The sequence below is a fragment of the Pipistrellus hanaki genome, assembly GCF_964339955.1.
Source record: "Pipistrellus hanaki genome assembly, chromosome: 1".
NCBI lineage: Eukaryota > Metazoa > Chordata > Mammalia > Chiroptera > Vespertilionidae > Pipistrellus > Pipistrellus hanaki.
This window is the reverse complement of record NC_140503.1, coordinates 134300981-134318548: the sequence shown is the minus strand read 5'-3', so window position 1 is coordinate 134318548 and position 17568 is coordinate 134300981. Positions and strand designations below refer to the sequence as shown.

Sequence of the window (17568 nt, the reverse complement as noted above, 5' to 3'; positions counted from 1 at the left end):
CCCTAGTGGGGATTGAGCCCACAACCCAGGCATGTGCCCTTGACTGGAATTGAACTTGGGACCCTTCAGTCCACAGGCTGATGCTCTATCCACCCAACCAAACTAGCTAGGGCCATTTGTATTATTCTTTAATTTTTTGCAGTTTTCAATAAAGTGCTAACCATTTTGAAAATTATTGCAGTGAGTAAGGATATGCTTTTCTGGGCCTGGTTTTTTATTCATATGTTAAGAATGTAGAATATAGACACTTAATTTCTTCTTTCTGCACCACACTGCTCCCCAGACTACATGACCTACTGGATGGAAGAGAAAGTATTAGCTGGTTTTCTTTTGGTCACAAGAGAAGTAGTTATGCATGTGGCCATAGTTTCCATCTCTTTGAATTTGTGTTCTTCCCTCCTATCTTTTAGAGCAGTAAAGAAAACTAAAAAGCTGAAGGCATTCTATCAGAAAAAGGTTGAGGTGACTTATTATTATTTTTTTTTAATTTGGTATACTTTTTAAAATATTTTTTATTGATTTTTAGAGAGATCGAAACATCATCAATTGGCTGCCTCTAGGGATGGAGCCCACCTGGGCATGTGCCCCGACCAGGAATCGAACCAGTGACTTCTTGGTTCATGGGTTGATGCTCAACCACTGAGCCACATAGGCTGAGGTGACTTATTCTTGACCCTTCTTATGTTTCTGATTTCTGGGGATGTAAAGAAGGGTGTGGTAGAGAAGGGAACCATTTGCTTGTGTAGAAGTAGATATGTTGGAGTAGTATTGAATCTTCAACTTTTCCCTGTAGAGGGATTTTTCTCCTAACATCAGTTATCTTTACAGTTGTTTAAATGATTTTTATATTTTGACTAGGTAGAACATATATGTATACATGGTAAAATTTGAAGGTCTACTAAAGGTATCCAGTGAAAAATGCATAATTTCATTCAGTTATCTACTTTTGATCTCCCCCAGGATAACCACCATGAACTTTGTGTATTTATGTGCATTCCTAATCCCCAACTGTGTGTTGTATGACTATTTTGAACCTTGCTTTTCTTTCCTATTTACAGTATATTGGAAATCGTTTAAATCAGTACATAATTTTTCTTCATGATTTTTAATAGCTGAACTGGTGCACTTATGTTGTTTGCAGTCTTTGTTGCTGCACTGTGAAGTTGGCCTTGCTTAAAAAGAAGGAATTGGTGTTGCTATTATAAATACCTTCTATAATTCCAGATGGTTTACTCAGTGAGTTTAAACAGTGCTTTGTAAGAAATGTTTAACACAGTGAGAAAGATGGCAGTTCTTTTATGTAAAATGTGTTTTTATTTATAGTCAGTCATCTTGGAATAAGGTAAGATTTCATGCAGAAATTGGCACAACTCATCAAATACTAGTACATAATTCTGGAAGAGGCTTGCTTTTCTTCTTAATGATTTTTTAAAAGAGTCTTACTCTACTGTGTAAAATATGGATTTAGAAAATGATTGAACCTGTGTATAAATTTTTGGCTCAATAATTGAGGGTGAGAGATTGGGATGGGGATGTAATGGATAGATTACTGTAAAGAATCCTAAATGTGAACCTGGAGCCCAGTGGCAGCACTTTCCTCTCCTTTCATGTATCAGGTCATGTAAGATTATTACTTTTATTATTTTTATTTTATTTATTGATTTTGATAGAGAGAGAAAGAAACATCAATTTGTTGTTCCACTTATTTATGCATTTATTGTTCAATTCTTGTATCCTTGACTGGGAATTGAAACTTCTAGCTTTTAGTGTACTGGACAATGCTCCAACCAACTTAGCCACACTAGGGAGGGCTAAAACATATATGTTTATAGTAAAACTAGAGGCCTTATGCGCGAAGATTCATGCAAGAATGGGCCTTCCTTCCCCTGGCTGCTGGCACTGCCTTTGCTGCTGCCCAAAGGTGCCTTTCCACCTTCCCATGCTGCCCAGAGGCCCGGAGCGGCTGGGGCGGTGCAGAATGCTGGCAGGTGCAGAATGCCTGGCAACGTCCAACCTGGCCCCTGACTGCTGGCGGCTGTGCATTTAAATTAAGCTGCCATATTTGTTGGGTTAATTTGCAAACTCACTTCTGATTGGTTGGTGGGTGTCAGGAAGGTACAGTCAATTTGCATCTTTCTCTTTTATTAGTGTAGATTAATATATGTGTTTTATTGATCATTCAGAAAAAAATACAAAAGTCTAAGAGGAAAATAAAATTACTCATATTTCTTTCTTTTGGAAGTTAAACTGTTAACATTTTGGTGTTTTTCATTCCAGTCTTCTTTTTGTTGTTGTTGTTTATGGTCTTTTTTATTTTGCATAATACTTGATTTATTGTTTGGTGTTGGAGTAATTCTAGATGTTGGATGGCACAGTTGTGGTGATATCTATCATTTAAGATCTCTGTAGATCATATCTCGAAGGCTTATGTTGTGTTTTTACTGGCATGGGGGTTCTTGGGTTCCTCAGTTAGAAATCAAGAGGAAACCCAGATAAATTTTCAGAGTTTATTAAGCTTATGCTCGAGCACAGGGGAGGCAACAGAGAGAAAAGGAAGGGTCCTCTGAATTGACCATGGGGCTGGCTCTGCTTGGCTGCTTTTATAAGCTGAAGACAAAGCAGACTTGCTTAAAAAAGTGAGACTTTTGAAAAAGGTGGGTTTGTGGAATTTTCCATGTCTGGGTAGGAGAAACAAGTGGTTAGAAGAGAGATAAAATTTTGCATTTTTTGAGCAGAGAATAGAGGGGTGGTGACATTCTTGTGGGTAGCCTATCTGGTGTTTTTTTCTGGCCATCTGGTGTCCTTGGGATCTCAGGCCCAGGTCCATATACTGTCTCTGTTATCTTAGTAAATCCCTCAATTCAGAACTACTTAGAAAATATTACTTGTTTTCTTTTTGAGGCCATTACATTTTATGTTTTCCTTTGTTTTGTTTCACTCCAACCATGGGATTTAGTGTGTTTGTGATAATGAGCAGAGAAAAAAACAAAGCTACTTTGATAAGCTCCAGCAAGGTAGCATAGGCTCACTCACTGGTCAAGAGACCTGCTTTCATACTGACAATCCTTGAATCAAATTCATGCTTCAGGAAGATTGCCAATTGTTACATGTCATGGCCTTCAGGAGTTGCTCCAATGTTGAAATTTTCAAGTGCCAAGGATGAGATGAGAACCACTCTCAGCATATCCTAGGGAACCTCATATTTCAAGAATAAGCAGAAGGGAAGGAATCAACACAGAACATCGAGGGAAAAAATAGCAAGGATAGGAGAACTGAGGGAAAGTTGTACAATTTAGGCAGTGAATTTCAAGACTAAGAAAATATTTTATATTGTCAAATACAGCTGAGATGTCAAATTATAGGCCACCTTTCTCAAGTCTTTCCAGACTCCCCCAGCCAGAGTCCAATTCTCCCTCTGTTATGTTCTCACAGCACACTGCATGTATGTTTCTTGAAGCCTTTATCACAGTGTGGTGTTTGGAGTCCCCAGTTATCTTGGGCAGGCTCCCTGATGGTCCCCTCCACTGCAGGGTCCAGAGCACATGGCTGGCTCTCCATCAACACTTCTGAATAAACAGATGACTGCAAAAATGGTGGCTAATTATATAATCAGTTTTCAAATGTCTCATTATAAGCTAAGGGAACTTTATTGCTTTACCTGCTCTTGACCAACAAAATCCCAAAAGTGAAGAGGAATTGTTCATTGGACCTAAACAGTTACTTATTGAATATATTACAATATTAATGTGCTGCACTACTGATTTTGCTCTAATTCAGATAGAAAATTCTTTCACTTATATTTTGGTATAAGTTAAAAGCTAATTTAAATTATGCACACTTATGTTCCAAGATGATATTCAAATTAAATTGACACAATAATTTTACTAAGTGCACTGTGTGAAACAGCAATACTGCTTCCATTGAGGCAATGATGCAATACATTTACTCCCTATTCCTTAGCTTTTGTGAACAATATTAATTTTGTTAAGACCTCTTTGTCAGGAAAATACTAAAGTTTTTGTACAATATTATATGTTAACAAATTGCCAGTAGTAGTATTGGAAATACTGTTTTGTTAAAGTTTGATATACAATACTTTAGGGTTGATGAATCATTACTTTGAAAAACATTTTCCTTTATTTATATAAAGAAGAAAAATAAAGATTCAGTTTTAATGGGTTTGAAAAAAATAAGAGTGGGACTGAATAGAGAGTATAAGCCAAAGACTGAAATTTATTGGCCAGGAACTCACATTTCCCTGTTTTCTGCCCAGGGCCTGCAGTTGATAACTAGTACAGGATAAAAAACTAAGCTTAATTGTACCAAGTCGTATATGAAAGCAATATATAGTTGTCGCAGTTTAACATTTGGAAATATTTGCTTGTGTTCATAATAATCAGATACTATTGAAATCTATTTTATATCCTTAAAACTCTGTGGCAGCTTTATAGTATCAGTGGAGTAAAACCTTGGGAACTTGGCTAACTGGAAAGGTATGGGAATTAGTAATTTTGAAAGTCATCATTGGCAGATCTGAGAAGGTTTCTCTTTGTACTGGATCAGGAGGGAGTAGGGTATTACTGAGGAAGTACACCAGTACATGGAGGCTTTAGCACTGAACTCCACGCACCTGCTTCCTGGTTCCTGTGCACTAGCTGGTAGCTTGTACTTTATTAATTTAGAGGTTCACAGACACATTTCTCTCCCTTTTTCTCTCTCTCTCTGCTCTTAGCATAGTGAGCAAGAGGACAGACTTTGGAGCCTTCTGGATGTTGGTTTGAATTGAAGCTCCCACACTAATATAGACTTGGGCAAGTTGCTTGACTTATAAGTTTTATTTAAAATGTAAAGGACAGTAGGGCTATTTGAATATTAAATAAGTTATATACCTAGCACAGTGCCTGTCGTATAACAGTTAAACAAACGTGATATATTAATAAACAAACTATTTTTCCTGGTAGCCTTCATTCCCCCCCCACCCCCCCCAACAGAAACACCTCTTTTGTCCTCCTGTTGACTGGTGGACACTTCCCTGGCCTGTTTCCCTTATTTGCTTTGAGGATCCCTGTTGACAGATTCTCTTGATAAACCTTCATTCATTTGCTTGCCATTTTATTTTTTTCAAAGGCTGTGTGGAGTGATTAAGAGCACTCTGGAGACTTTTTGCCTTTTTCCAGATGCCCTTTCTAAACTCCAAAGCTATGTGATCTTTGCCAGTTATTTAACTTAACAATTTCTTATCTGCTAAATGACAATACTGATATCTATCTCAGTTTTGATACGAAGGCATTAAATGAATAAACACAAAACACTTATATCATGCAAAATAAATGCTACCTATGATTTAGGAGCCCAGCTTCCTAGTTGGTACTTAATTCATCTAGACCTTTGGTCGGCAAATTGCGGCTCGCGAGCCACATGTGGCTCTTTGGCCCCTTGAATGTGGCTCTTCCACAAAATACCACGGACTGGGCGAGTCTATATTGAAGAAGTAGCATTAGAAGAAGTTTAGGTTTAAAAAATTTGGCTCTCAAAAGAAACTTTAATCGTTCTGTTGATATGTGGCTCTGTTGACTAATAAGTTTGCTGACCACTGATCTAGACCACCATATATGTGTTGCACTTTTGATGTTTGTTAATGTAAAATAAATCTTACTTATCAAAGTTTCCCTAACACAACATTATTAGCACAATAACAGTAACAGAATGTAAAGAATACTTATATTAAACACATATACCTGAGAGATACTATAATGTTCTTATGATTTGTTCAGTGAGATGTGTTGACTGCAGCTGCATGTGAGAATTATGTGGTGTGATATGAGCATTTGTATTGATTATGTCCTAAATTGCCAGTTTTTGGTGGCCTTCTGATCCAATTTGAACCTAAGGGAATTCAGGGACTTGCTTATACATCAATACAAGTCTTCCTGTGTGCTACTAAGTTGTTCTGGTGGACAAGTGTGAATTCTTTCTTATCCCTTTTGTCTTATATTGGTCTATAAAAATGTGCTGAATTTGTATCATTTTTTCAACCCCTTGGGCTGACTTCAACACAAATTTTTATTGCAATGAATATAACTGATAATGCTTACAATTGTGAATCAGCTGAAATAAATATGAAAGTTAAGTAAATTATGTGACTTCAACAGAATTGTTTCTATAATCATAGAAATTAATCATGAAGACCTTTGATTTTATCAAGTAAAAGTATATTTTAGTAAAGTTAATATCAATATCCACTGGTTAATATTCTGTCAATTTTTTTATTGTTTCTCAATTATTTATTGTTGTTTTCCTAAAACACATAACTTAAAATGTAACAGAGCCATTTGCATATGGTTACAAAAAATATTTCATATTAATGGCTGTTGGATCCTCTACAATACTACTGGTCTCCATTTTGCACAAATAATTGACAATTTAGTGTGATAAGATTGGAAAGCTACTGGAACCTATAAAACTCAACTATTAAGAATTCATAAGTGTTTCTAAGAAAAGAAACAGCAGAAGTTAGAAGAAGTATAGAAGTATCCTTCACTTAAACTTCAGCAAAATGGCTTGGTGGTAAGAAATAGGGCTTTGAAATTAGGAAGCCTAATTTTTAAGTCCCGCTCTGCCATTTACTTACCATAGGTTCAGAATGACATAACCTTTCTACTCCTCAGGCTTCTCATATGTAAACTGGGGATAGTATTAAGCTAACAGAGTAGGTGGTTCACTGTGAGGATTATGAGATTATGTATAGTAAATGCCCAGCACGGCGTCTGGCAGCAGTAAATTCTGACTAAACAGGTTATAAAGCATCCACAAACCAGTTGTTACAAACCAGTCTTGTGTCATCTAGTAAAAGGATGACACTTGGCGGAATTGCAGCTAAGGTATAATCTTGAGTTTGCCAGCAAGTGTAGGCGGGTTTACGTGAGTAAAATGACTCATATGCTTGTCTTGGTTCTAAGTATCTATTGTTGGCAATTTTATCGTCATTCAACCCTGCCCCCCAAATGAGAATTGCACTCATATTCAACAACCAGTAATTATGTTTTTCATCAGTAGTAATGGTATTTATTTAAATAATATTATATCACTTCATATCCTTTTCCTATGTGAATCATTTTACACATAAACATAGGAGTCACTTGTCTGATTGGGAGTTCTAGGGAACCAGTAGTGATAATTATTCTCTTTGAGAGCTAAAACATAGGAGAATGACAGATGAAGATCAGAATGACTCCTCTTGGCTGATTGCAGGACACATGACATTAGATCTGAAGTGAAGTGAAATTTAGTTCGCCTTGACTTAGACAGGCTCACCCTCAGGATAAGCAACCCCAGGCCTCCCCTCAGGACAGATGCCTTCCTATCTGGAGAGCAGAGCAGAGCAGAGGGCCTGCACCCAGGGACAGGGTGGCTGAGAGAGAAAGGCTGAGCTTGGCCTCAGCCTTGCTCAGGTGCTCCTTTCAGATTCCTTGACCCCCCAAACTCCTGCCCCATGAGAGGAGTAAGGGAAGAGTGGGGAGAGAGTTCAGAGTTACTTGAAGCGTGATGGAAACACATAGGCAAGTCAACATGACCTTCTAGAAAGAGAGACTGTGAAATTCCGTGAGTAGATTGGAAACTAGGTAAAAGGAAAGCACACAGAGAAGAGTAGATTGGAATATAGACATAACAAGTTTCTGGTTTTCTGCATCTTTTAAGAGCCCCTGACATACATACGTTCATTCTTTCTCCATCTGTTTGTCCCTGTTTGTTCATTTATCCATTCATTCATTCCTTAATGGATATGAAGGACTAGTAAATAATCAGAAGTGTTAGAAATAGATTGTGACTTCTTATAGCTGAATTTTAGACTCAATAGAATCTTAAATGCTATCTTGAAATAGAATTTTAAAAACCAATAAAAGATATGAGAAAGCTAAGAATCTTTGGCAAAGGTGTACTTTTTGCAGTGTAGAGATATATATACATACATATATATTTCTTATCCATTAAAAGGATAAGAAAAATTATTCAAAATTAATTATTAATGTGAATTAATCAGTTAAGTACTTAATATATCAATTTGTTTTTAAAATTGGATTTATAGGCTATTTTTTCAGATATACCTTCACTGCAGAAAGTATACCTTTGCCAAAGATTCTTAGCTTTTTCATATCTTTTATTGTTTTTTAAAATTCTATTTCAAGATAGCATTTTTGAGGATTGTTGGGTTTATGGCATTGGTTCTTTCATGTATTTAACTTTCAGTCTTGGGCTTTCCCTCCTTGATCATGATTATTTATACTGTTTTTATAATGGCAGCTATGATCAGAATCTTTTGTTGTGTGTGTGTGTGTGTGTGTGTGTGTGTGTCCCAAATGAGCATGAGAAAGAGGGAAGGAAGCCAGATGAGTTTTCTAAGATTATTACACTGTGGGGGAGGAAGGAGATAAGTGGGTTTTTGAGGTTGTGCATTTTTTGATAAGAAATTCGTTTAACATAGAGTTAATTGAGTTATGAGAAATAGAAGTGGGATTGCGCTGGCGTGCAAAGGAGTACTGGATTATAGACACCTCCACCTCCAAACAAAGGAGGGGATAAAGGAACAGGACATTTTGGATCAGTTCTTCTCACAGGGCCACAGATGGTGCTTTTGGCTTAGGCTACTTCAGTGTCCCGGGATGCTATTTAAGAATAAGCTTTCTTGGGGAGGGGATCAGATATATGTAACTTTTAGGTGCCTATAATTTAATTTTATCTTGCACAAAACGGCCTGTTAAAATAAGCAATATTTCAGGTTATCTTATGATGACTGCAGCACCTTCCTTTATTTTTTTTGGTTTTAGTTGTATTTTGTAGTTGATCTGTTTAATTCTGCTTATTTCTCCTCTGAGCATTCCTTTCGCCTGGATCTATAGCACAGCAAAATAAATGTTGACGTGTTAGTAGTGGTGCCTACTAAGATTTTACAATTTAAAGATTCTTTATTGTTGATATATCTTAGTATTATATTGAGGAAGTAATCCAAATAACTGAAATTGTTGCTTAGGTACTGTTGATTCATAGACCCTCTTTTGGTTGAAAGATGAGATGGAATTAAGGAAAAGACATGAATAACTTATTCAGATTACTTCAGGAAAAAAGTATGTGCCATGTGAATACATTGAACTTGAAATGAAAGCTACCAGGAACTGAGGCATGAAGCAGCTTCAGGGCTGGGCTGGCTCTTTTTGAGGCAAAAAGGTTTCTTTGGTGATGACTCCGCTTTGCTCTGCAGATCAGGTACTGTTTTCCTTTCTGCAACAGCTGCTTTTTCTCAGGTAACTGGTCAATTCTGCTTTCTCTCTCTTTTTTTTTTTTTTCCAGCTGTCTTGGTCACTATTGACTATTGTGCTCTTTGCCTCCTGATGTTTCATTTAACTCCCTTTGTAAATGGACTCTCTCAGTTTATACTACTTCAAATTCCTAAAAGAGGATTGGTTGAATAAATTCGTTAATGTGTCAGGAAACTTGACAACTATCAAGAAGGTTGAGGTAGATGCACTGATGTGTTGGAGCCAGCCTGAACTTTCTGTTCAGTGACGTCACCCTGGCAGCTTGGTATTGGCCACCTTAGTGGGAATACCACACATGGAAGTTGGCAGATGCCACGAACCCAAGCTCACGGCCTCTACTTCTTGCCTCCAAAAATGGTTGCTAAACCTTTATTGGCAGTGCACAATCTCCAAGATGTACTGTTAAACAAGAGAGACTAAGGTGTTAGATTACTTATAAGACGATTCTAGTGTTTGAATGGAAGAGAGACATTTATATATGTGTGTGTGCGCCTGCACACATGCAGATTCTTGTGTGGTGTGGAGAGTACTTTTGGTAGGTAACAGTGGCTGCTTCTAGGATGGAGGATTAGGTTTGGAGTGGGGTGTGTGTATTTGTGCAGATTAGAGATCAATAATCATATTAACAATATTGTAATAATATAATAATGTTAATATCATTTATCTCAACTTCAGCTATTAAGGAAATATAATCCTAATATTGAAAAATGAACTCACTTTTTCCATATACCATCAGATTCACAGCCATGCCCCTATGTACTTCATATTTGATTGACTTGACACTCTGCTTTGCTTGTTATGAGATTTCTAATAGTCCCCTCATCTTTTTCTTTTTAAGTGTCTTTTATATGTATCATTAATAATATCCATGTTGTCTGGAATGCCCATTTTTATTGAGAAACTTTGTATTCCTATTCTAATGTAGACTAGTTATTCTCTGGACAATTACACAGTTGGCATCTGGAAATATCTAATTTTAGCTTCCTGAATTTTATGGATCCTGTATCTGCCCCTCTTTTTGATCTGTTAAAGAAAAAATTATTATGACACTTGTTAACAGTAAAAAAACTACTCAGCAGTATTGCTTCAGGTATCAAAACTATCATAACAGGGGAGAGAGAGTGGGGTCAACTTCAAATACAATATAAACAAGTGGGGATTTATAGCCAACAAACAAAGTGAAGAATTTGGTGGATGCACAGTTACTAAGAGGAGACATCAGGGATAGGGAGATTCTTCCTAAGTCAATATAACAGGATTACTGATAAAGGCAGGCCGGGGTCATCAGATATTAAAGGTGGTGAGTGAGGAATCTGACCAGATATCAAGAGTGATCAATAATCTTATTAACAATATTGTAATAATATAATAATGTTAATATCATTTATCTCAACTTCAGATATTAAGGAAATGTAATCCTAATATTAAAAAATGAACTCACTTTTTCCATATACCATCAGATTCACAGCCATGCCCCTTTGTACATTACTTCATTTTTGATTGACTTGGCACTCTGCTTTGTTGACCAGATATCTGACACTCTGACCAGATATCAAAGGTGATCAGATATCAAGGGTTGTGGGGGTGGGGGGGCAACTCTCACTCAACTGACTTAGCAGGATTGTTGCTAAAATTGGGCTAGGCAGTTGGAATACAGAACCGGAGACCAAGATTGGGGCCTACTTGAGAGGAGGGCTCTGTGAGCCTGGTTGATGTGTGCACAAGGAGACAGTTTTTGTCAATTCTTTTGGTTGATGTTATTTTGTTTTTCTGTAGTATATCCTCAAAGGCTTTTAAAGAGAAACATTGCAAGGCAGTAAACTTTGAATTATTGTATTAGTTTCTTATTGCTGCTGTAACAAATTATCACAAACTTGGCGACTTAAACTATAAATTTATTTTCTTAGAGTTCTGGAGGCCAGTTTTACTGGGCTAAAGTCAAGGTGTCATCAGGGCTGGTTCCTTTTGGAGCCACTAAAAGAGAATTTGTTTCATGGCTCCTCCCTTCCTCACATCATTGCAACCTCTTGCTTCCATACTCACATCTCCTACTTCCTCCTTTGACCTTCTTGTTTCCCTTTTACAAGGAGCTTTATGATGACATTGGGTCCACATGCATGATCCAGGATAATTCCCCCATCTCAAGATCCTTATTTAACTATATCTACAGATTCCTTTTGCTATATGAGGTACATTCACAGGTTCCAGAAATTCGGATGTGGACATTTGTTGGGGGCGGGGGGGGGGGTGTCATTCTTCTACTTACATGTCTTGTAATATCTAAAAACTAGAGGCCTGGTGGAAGAAATTCATGCACAGGGGGAGAGTCCCTCAGCCTGGCCTATACTTCTCCAATTTGGGACCCCTTGGGGGATGTCCAACTGCTGGTTTAGGCTCCATCCTGCATCAGGAGTCAGACATCCCTCTCACAATCTGGGACTGCTGGGTCCTAACCACTTGCCTGCCTACCAGCTGATCGCCACCTAACCGCTCCCCTGCTAGCCTCATGGCCCCCAACTGCCCTCCCCTGCCAGCTTCATGGCCCCCCAGTTGCCCTCCCTTGCTAGCCTGATGGTCCCTAACTGCCTCTGCCTGGGCCCTGACCACTGTGGCTTTGTCTGGAAGGAAGTCAGACTGCATTGGAAGATGTCTGGTATCCCGGTCTAATTAGCATATTACCCTTTTATTAGTATAGACTAGAGGCTTGGTGCACGAAATTCATGCATGGAGGGGGTGTGTCCCTCAGCCCAGCCTGCACCCTCTCCAATCTGGACATCCCTCTCACAATCCAGGACTGCTGGCTTCCAACCACTTGCCTGCCTGCCTGCCTGATCACCTAATTGCCCTCCCCTGCTGGCCTGATTGCCCCTAACTGCCTTCCCCTGCTGGCCTGGTCCCGTCTCATTGCCCTCCCCTGCTGGCCCAGTCACCCCTAACTGCCCTTCCTGCCAGCCTGGTCACCCCTAACTGTCCTTCATTGCTGGCCTGGTCACCCACAATTGCCTTCTCCTGCAGGCCTGATCACCTCTAACTGTTCTCCCCTGCAGGCCTGGTTGCCCCCAACTACCCTCCCCTGCAGGCCTGGTCTCCCCCAATTGCCCTTTTCTGCAGGCCTCATCCCCCCAACTGTCCTCCCCTACAGGCTTGAGTCCCCCCAACTATCTTCCCCTGCGGGCCTGCATCCTCCCGCAACAGTCCTCTCCCGCAGGCCTGGATCCCCCCAACTGTCCTCGCCTGCAGGCCTGATCACCCCTAACTGCCCTCCCTTGCAAGTCTGGTCCCTCCCACCTGCCCTCCCCTGCTGGCCATCTTGTGACGGCCATCTTTGACCACATGGGGGTGGCCATCTTGTGTGTTGGAGTGGTGGTAAGTTTGTATATTAACTCTTTTTTTTTATATAGTATGGTGTTATTTTTTTCTCATGCTTAATTGATAGTTTGACTTATTATAGAATTCTAAGTTCATGATCATTTTGTCTCAGAACTTTGAAAAATAGTGCTTCATTATCTTCTTGCTGATAAGAAGTTTGCTGCCAACCTGATTCTTATGCCATGGTATATGGCTTGACATTTTCCCCTCTCTAAACTTCTGAGATAGTTTTTCTGAGATGGTTTTTTTCTTTTTCTTCATATGTTGAATGTTACAACTGACTTAAGATGAGCATCAACTTAATTAGTGTCCAGTTCAGTGTAATTAAGTTCATAAGCATGCCTCTAATGTGGCTGTTCCTTTACTTCTCAAATTGTAGGTCCCTACCCTTTTAAAAGAAAGCAAGGAAGAAGGAAGCAATGGAGAGAAAAGAACAAATAGATTATAAAATTTCACAGTGCTATCTGCAGTAGTTATACATATTGTTAGATAAAACATTTGTTTCATTTGTATACGCGTGGTATGTTAAAAAGTACAAAACATTCCAAAATTTAGCATATATTTTCTCAGTGCCTGAAACAGCAGTTTTCAAAATGATAATTTAAAAATTATCATTAAGATTATGTTTAAATATAAAATATATATGAGTATGAGAGCATTTCTACTTAGCTTTAATGTTTTAAATAAAAATTTTCTTTGTTTCTCCATGGCAAACTTTATTAAAATTAATAAGATTGTGGCTGATTTTGAATTACAAGAGTAAGGAATATCCTGACACTGCTTGTTTAAAGCCCTTGTTTGTTATTAGATGGAATGCTGGGTGTAGGCTGGTGTGGTTCGTACTTGGGATCTAGCCTGAAAGACATGTTTTACTCTCAACAAATATCATCTTTGTTTGAATATCTATGGACTGTGTAACCACAGCAAGGTCTTTTTTCTCTCTCTTAGAATGTATCTGAAATGTCTTCTTTCTTGTGCTTGTTTCAACCAGTAAAGTAGAGCTGCCTTCCATTTTTCTGTTTTAGTTTGTTGCGGAATGTGTGGGGCACCACCTAACACTCTTGGTGTGCTTTAGAATTGTAAACTAATAATGAAAGCTTGGAATAGATAACTTTACTCTATGAGGACTGAAGCTGTTGTTAATTCCCAAGGCGAGACTGGGTATCTAACAAATGGTAAAGTAATTTTTATATTAAAATTGTAGATTTTTATATGTTTAATGTTCATCTTTCAAAATATACACCAAGAAAATGATGTACTGTCCATTTGTTTTATGGGTTTGAATTTGAAACTTGGCAGCTTTGAATGACTTGTTTATTTGAATTTGGAGTTGAGTTGTACTGAGTGACAATGCATGCTTTTTAAAAAATGTAATTCAGGAGGATACTTGATTTATTTTTTTTTAAAAAACAGTTTTTGTGTTTAAGTGAAGTAATAGTCTTCTTAAAATGTTATAAAACACTTCTTAAAATTCTGTAGTTGTCATTTTCTTTCATAAATTTCTGGGCTCAGAAATGTTTTCTTGAATCATTGAGTATTATTTAATCCAAACCTTTTATCCTTTTAAAAATTTGCCTCTTAAACTGAAACATTTTTATATTAAATGTACAATCAATAAGAATTAAATTTGATTTAATTTGGCTTGAATAATGTAATAGATTTTTTGAATTGGAGAATGATATATGATGTAAGTACTGAGTGACACAGCTGTCATGTTTAAGAGGTGCCTGGAACTTTGTATACACTTACACACAGACACAAGACAGCTGTTGATATCCCAGTGGTCAGGGTTTTAGGGCAAACTCTTGTTCTTGCAATGCAATTTCTAAGTAAGCAAGCAGAATGAAACCAAAGGAAGTATTTTGAGTATAATTCTTAATAACTTCTTAACAATAGATTAGATAGTATGAAACACAATTTAACTGTAGCAGGCTTAAGTTTAAGGATGCTATTTCTAACTCTAAAGCTGACTGTTTCACAGTGCAAATTATTAAATAACTAGAGGCCCGATGCAGGGCATTCGTGCACTGGTGGGAGGAGTGGCTTGCAGGGATTGGCCCGCTGTGGGAGCTCCACTCATCCCGGTCAGCTGAGCAGTTCTCCCACTTTGGGAGCACACTGACCACCAGGGGGCAGCTCCTCTGTTGAGCATCTGCCCTCTGGTCGTCAGTGCATGTCATAGTAACTGAAGAATTGGCCATTCTGGTCATTCTGCCATTTGGTCACTAGGTTTTTATTATATAAGACTGAGGTGTGTGTGTGGGTCCCCTCAGCCCAGCCTGCCCCCTCTCACAGCCTGACCACCCCCTACCCACTTCCCTGCCAGCCTGATCAATGCCTAAATGCTCCCTGCTGACCGGATTGCCCCTAACTGCCCTCTCCTGCTGACTTGTTCACCCCTAACTGCCCTCCTCTGCTGGCCTGGTCAACCCTAACTGCCCTCCCTTTCTGGCCTGGTCCACACCAACTGCCCCCCCCCCCCCTGCAGGCTTGCCCCCCTCTACTCCCCTCCCCTGCAGGTCTGTGTCTGTCCCCTTCTCCCAACTGCCCTTCCCTGCAGGCCTGGTCCCCCCCTAACTTCCCTCCCCTGATGCCCCGGTTACCCCTAATAGCCCTCCCCTGTAGGCCTGGTTGCCCCAGTCACTCCCAACTGCCCTCCTCTGCAGGCCATCTTGTGGTGGCCATCTTGTATCCACATAGGGGCAGCCATGTTTGACCACATGGGGGCAGGCAGCCATCTTGTGTGTTGGAGTGATGGTCAATTTGAATATTACCTCTTTATTATATAGGATTGTGCTCATTTGATGATCTTTTTGACATAAATCCCTAAAGGTGGAATTGTTGGGTAAAGGATATGTCTGCTTTTAAGATTTTTGATACATAATATCAAACTGCTTTTGGAAAGATTTATAATTTATAACTCTACCCCCAGTGTAAGGTACTTCAGATTTTCCCACACTTTTGTCAGCTTTGAGCAATACCGTTGCATTTTTTTATTAGTCTGAGGTAGGTGCAAAGGGATATTTTAAAACTTGTATATTTTTAGCTTTTAATGAGTTTGATTTCTCCTCCCCCATCACATGTCTTGGCTTTTAAAGTTAGATTTTATTTTTGTCAGAGCTATAGTTGGTTTAAAGATTCAGCAGCCTGTAAGACTTGTTTTGAAAAATAGCTGACTCCATTCTCTGCCCTCCTCACTGCTTACTCCCCTAGCTGATTCCTTTTGTGTTTGCTTCCATAGTGCAAGATAACACATGTCTATTGCCATTTCCTGCTTCTGCAGCTTTAGGCATCATCTATTGGTTTCATGCTTTGGATGGAGGGTGAGGGTCTGTGCTCCCAACCTCTGAACATATATGCACATCCCTTCAACTCTCAGGGAGTTGATACATTTAACTCCACCCTTTGTTCTCCTCAGGAATTATCATTTGCTAAGTCTTTGAGGGAAGGGCTTTAAAGAATTCCTCCATTGTCATTTCAGTTCTGTTTTAGGAGGAATGGATATATGTGTTCCACCTGCCATCTTTAATTGGAAGTTCTTTTTCTTTCTTTAGTCATCCCTGTTATAATGTAAATGCTTATATGGAATCAAGACTGTCTGGATTTGAATCGTAGCTTTTCTGTTAACTAGCATTGAGACCTTAGACAAGTTGGTTCAAATCTCTAAATGTCATCTTTTCATCTGTGTAATAGGATTAATAGAATACCTATCTTAGAGTGTTATAAAGTGCTCTTCATAGTAGTATCTGCTGTCTAGCCGTTTCTTAACTCTCTCCTAAGCACAGTAAGAGTGCAAATATAGTTGTTCCTCCTATTGTTACTCTTGTGAATTTCTTGCTCATGACCTTGACCCAGTCTTCTATTGGAATGCTTGTCTTTTTCTTATTGATCAGTGGTACCATTTTATGTAGTCTGTCATTGGTCTTTTATTTTTATTCATGATACTTGGTATGTATAGTCATATTCATACTATTTTATGTTATGATCTCTACTTTTTATCAGATTTGTGTTTTTGAAAGATAACTGAGGGTAGCAAAGAAAGGTGTGTGGTGAGTGGTGTGTGGTGTGTGTGTGTGTGTGTGTGTGTGTGTGTGTGTGTATTTTCGGGGAGGAGGGTAAAACTGAAGATTATTATAGTATTTGGGACATTGATATAGTATTATAGTATTTGGGACATTAACCTCAGAGGTTAAATGAAGAAATGATTATTTTCATCATGTAAGAGAAATACGTCTTTAAAAAAAACACTCCTAAAGTATAACTTGCTTTAGTTTTCTTTGTGGATGAGTTCCACTAATTTTTAAGAGCCTTCTTGAGTGCTCTTTTCATCATCTACCCAAGTGGCTTCATCTGAAAACTTAAAGCTTTTACTTTCAGTTTCTCGTTTAATACTAATTTCTCTGAAATTAGAACAAAATTGATTCTTGAGGGATAAGATTTATCATAATCCCTAAGTTAATGCTATGTTAACAAAGTTGCTTTTTTTCAATATTATACATAATATTGAAATGATATATATATGTTGATATTTTAAGGTTGTAATTACAGATACTTAACTCATCCTTTTAAGTTTAATTGATTTTTGCTGGTTTGTCATCTTAGGCAGTATGGATTTATTCTATTTGTATCTGTTTTGTCAGTTTTATAATTAATTAACTTTATTATTCTTTAAATAATAGCTCATCTAAATTTGATCTCTCCACAGGTTCAGACCAGGATGTAGTACTCAAACTTGCCCAGGAGCGAGCTGATATAGTTGCTAAATATGACAGAGTAAGTATTTATATTTTCTCTTTGAGTTATATTTATTAGTAAAAACAACATATAAATAGAAATGGATTTGCTTTTTGGAACACTTAAATTACCGAACCAGTTTGTTTACTTC

At 38.2% G+C, this 17568-nt stretch overlaps 1 protein-coding gene across 1 annotated transcript in view; it reads left to right on the top strand.

Annotated features, from left to right (window-relative positions):
• The window catches only part of USP6NL (USP6 N-terminal like), a 173990-nt gene that overhangs the window by 79125 nt on the left and 77297 nt on the right, over positions 1-17568 (top strand). Inside the window, exon 3 of the mRNA XM_084888480.1 lies at positions 17389-17456. Coding sequence (XP_084744606.1) covers positions 17389-17456 — 68 coding nt within the window. The remainder of the gene's footprint in view (positions 1-17388; positions 17457-17568) is intronic.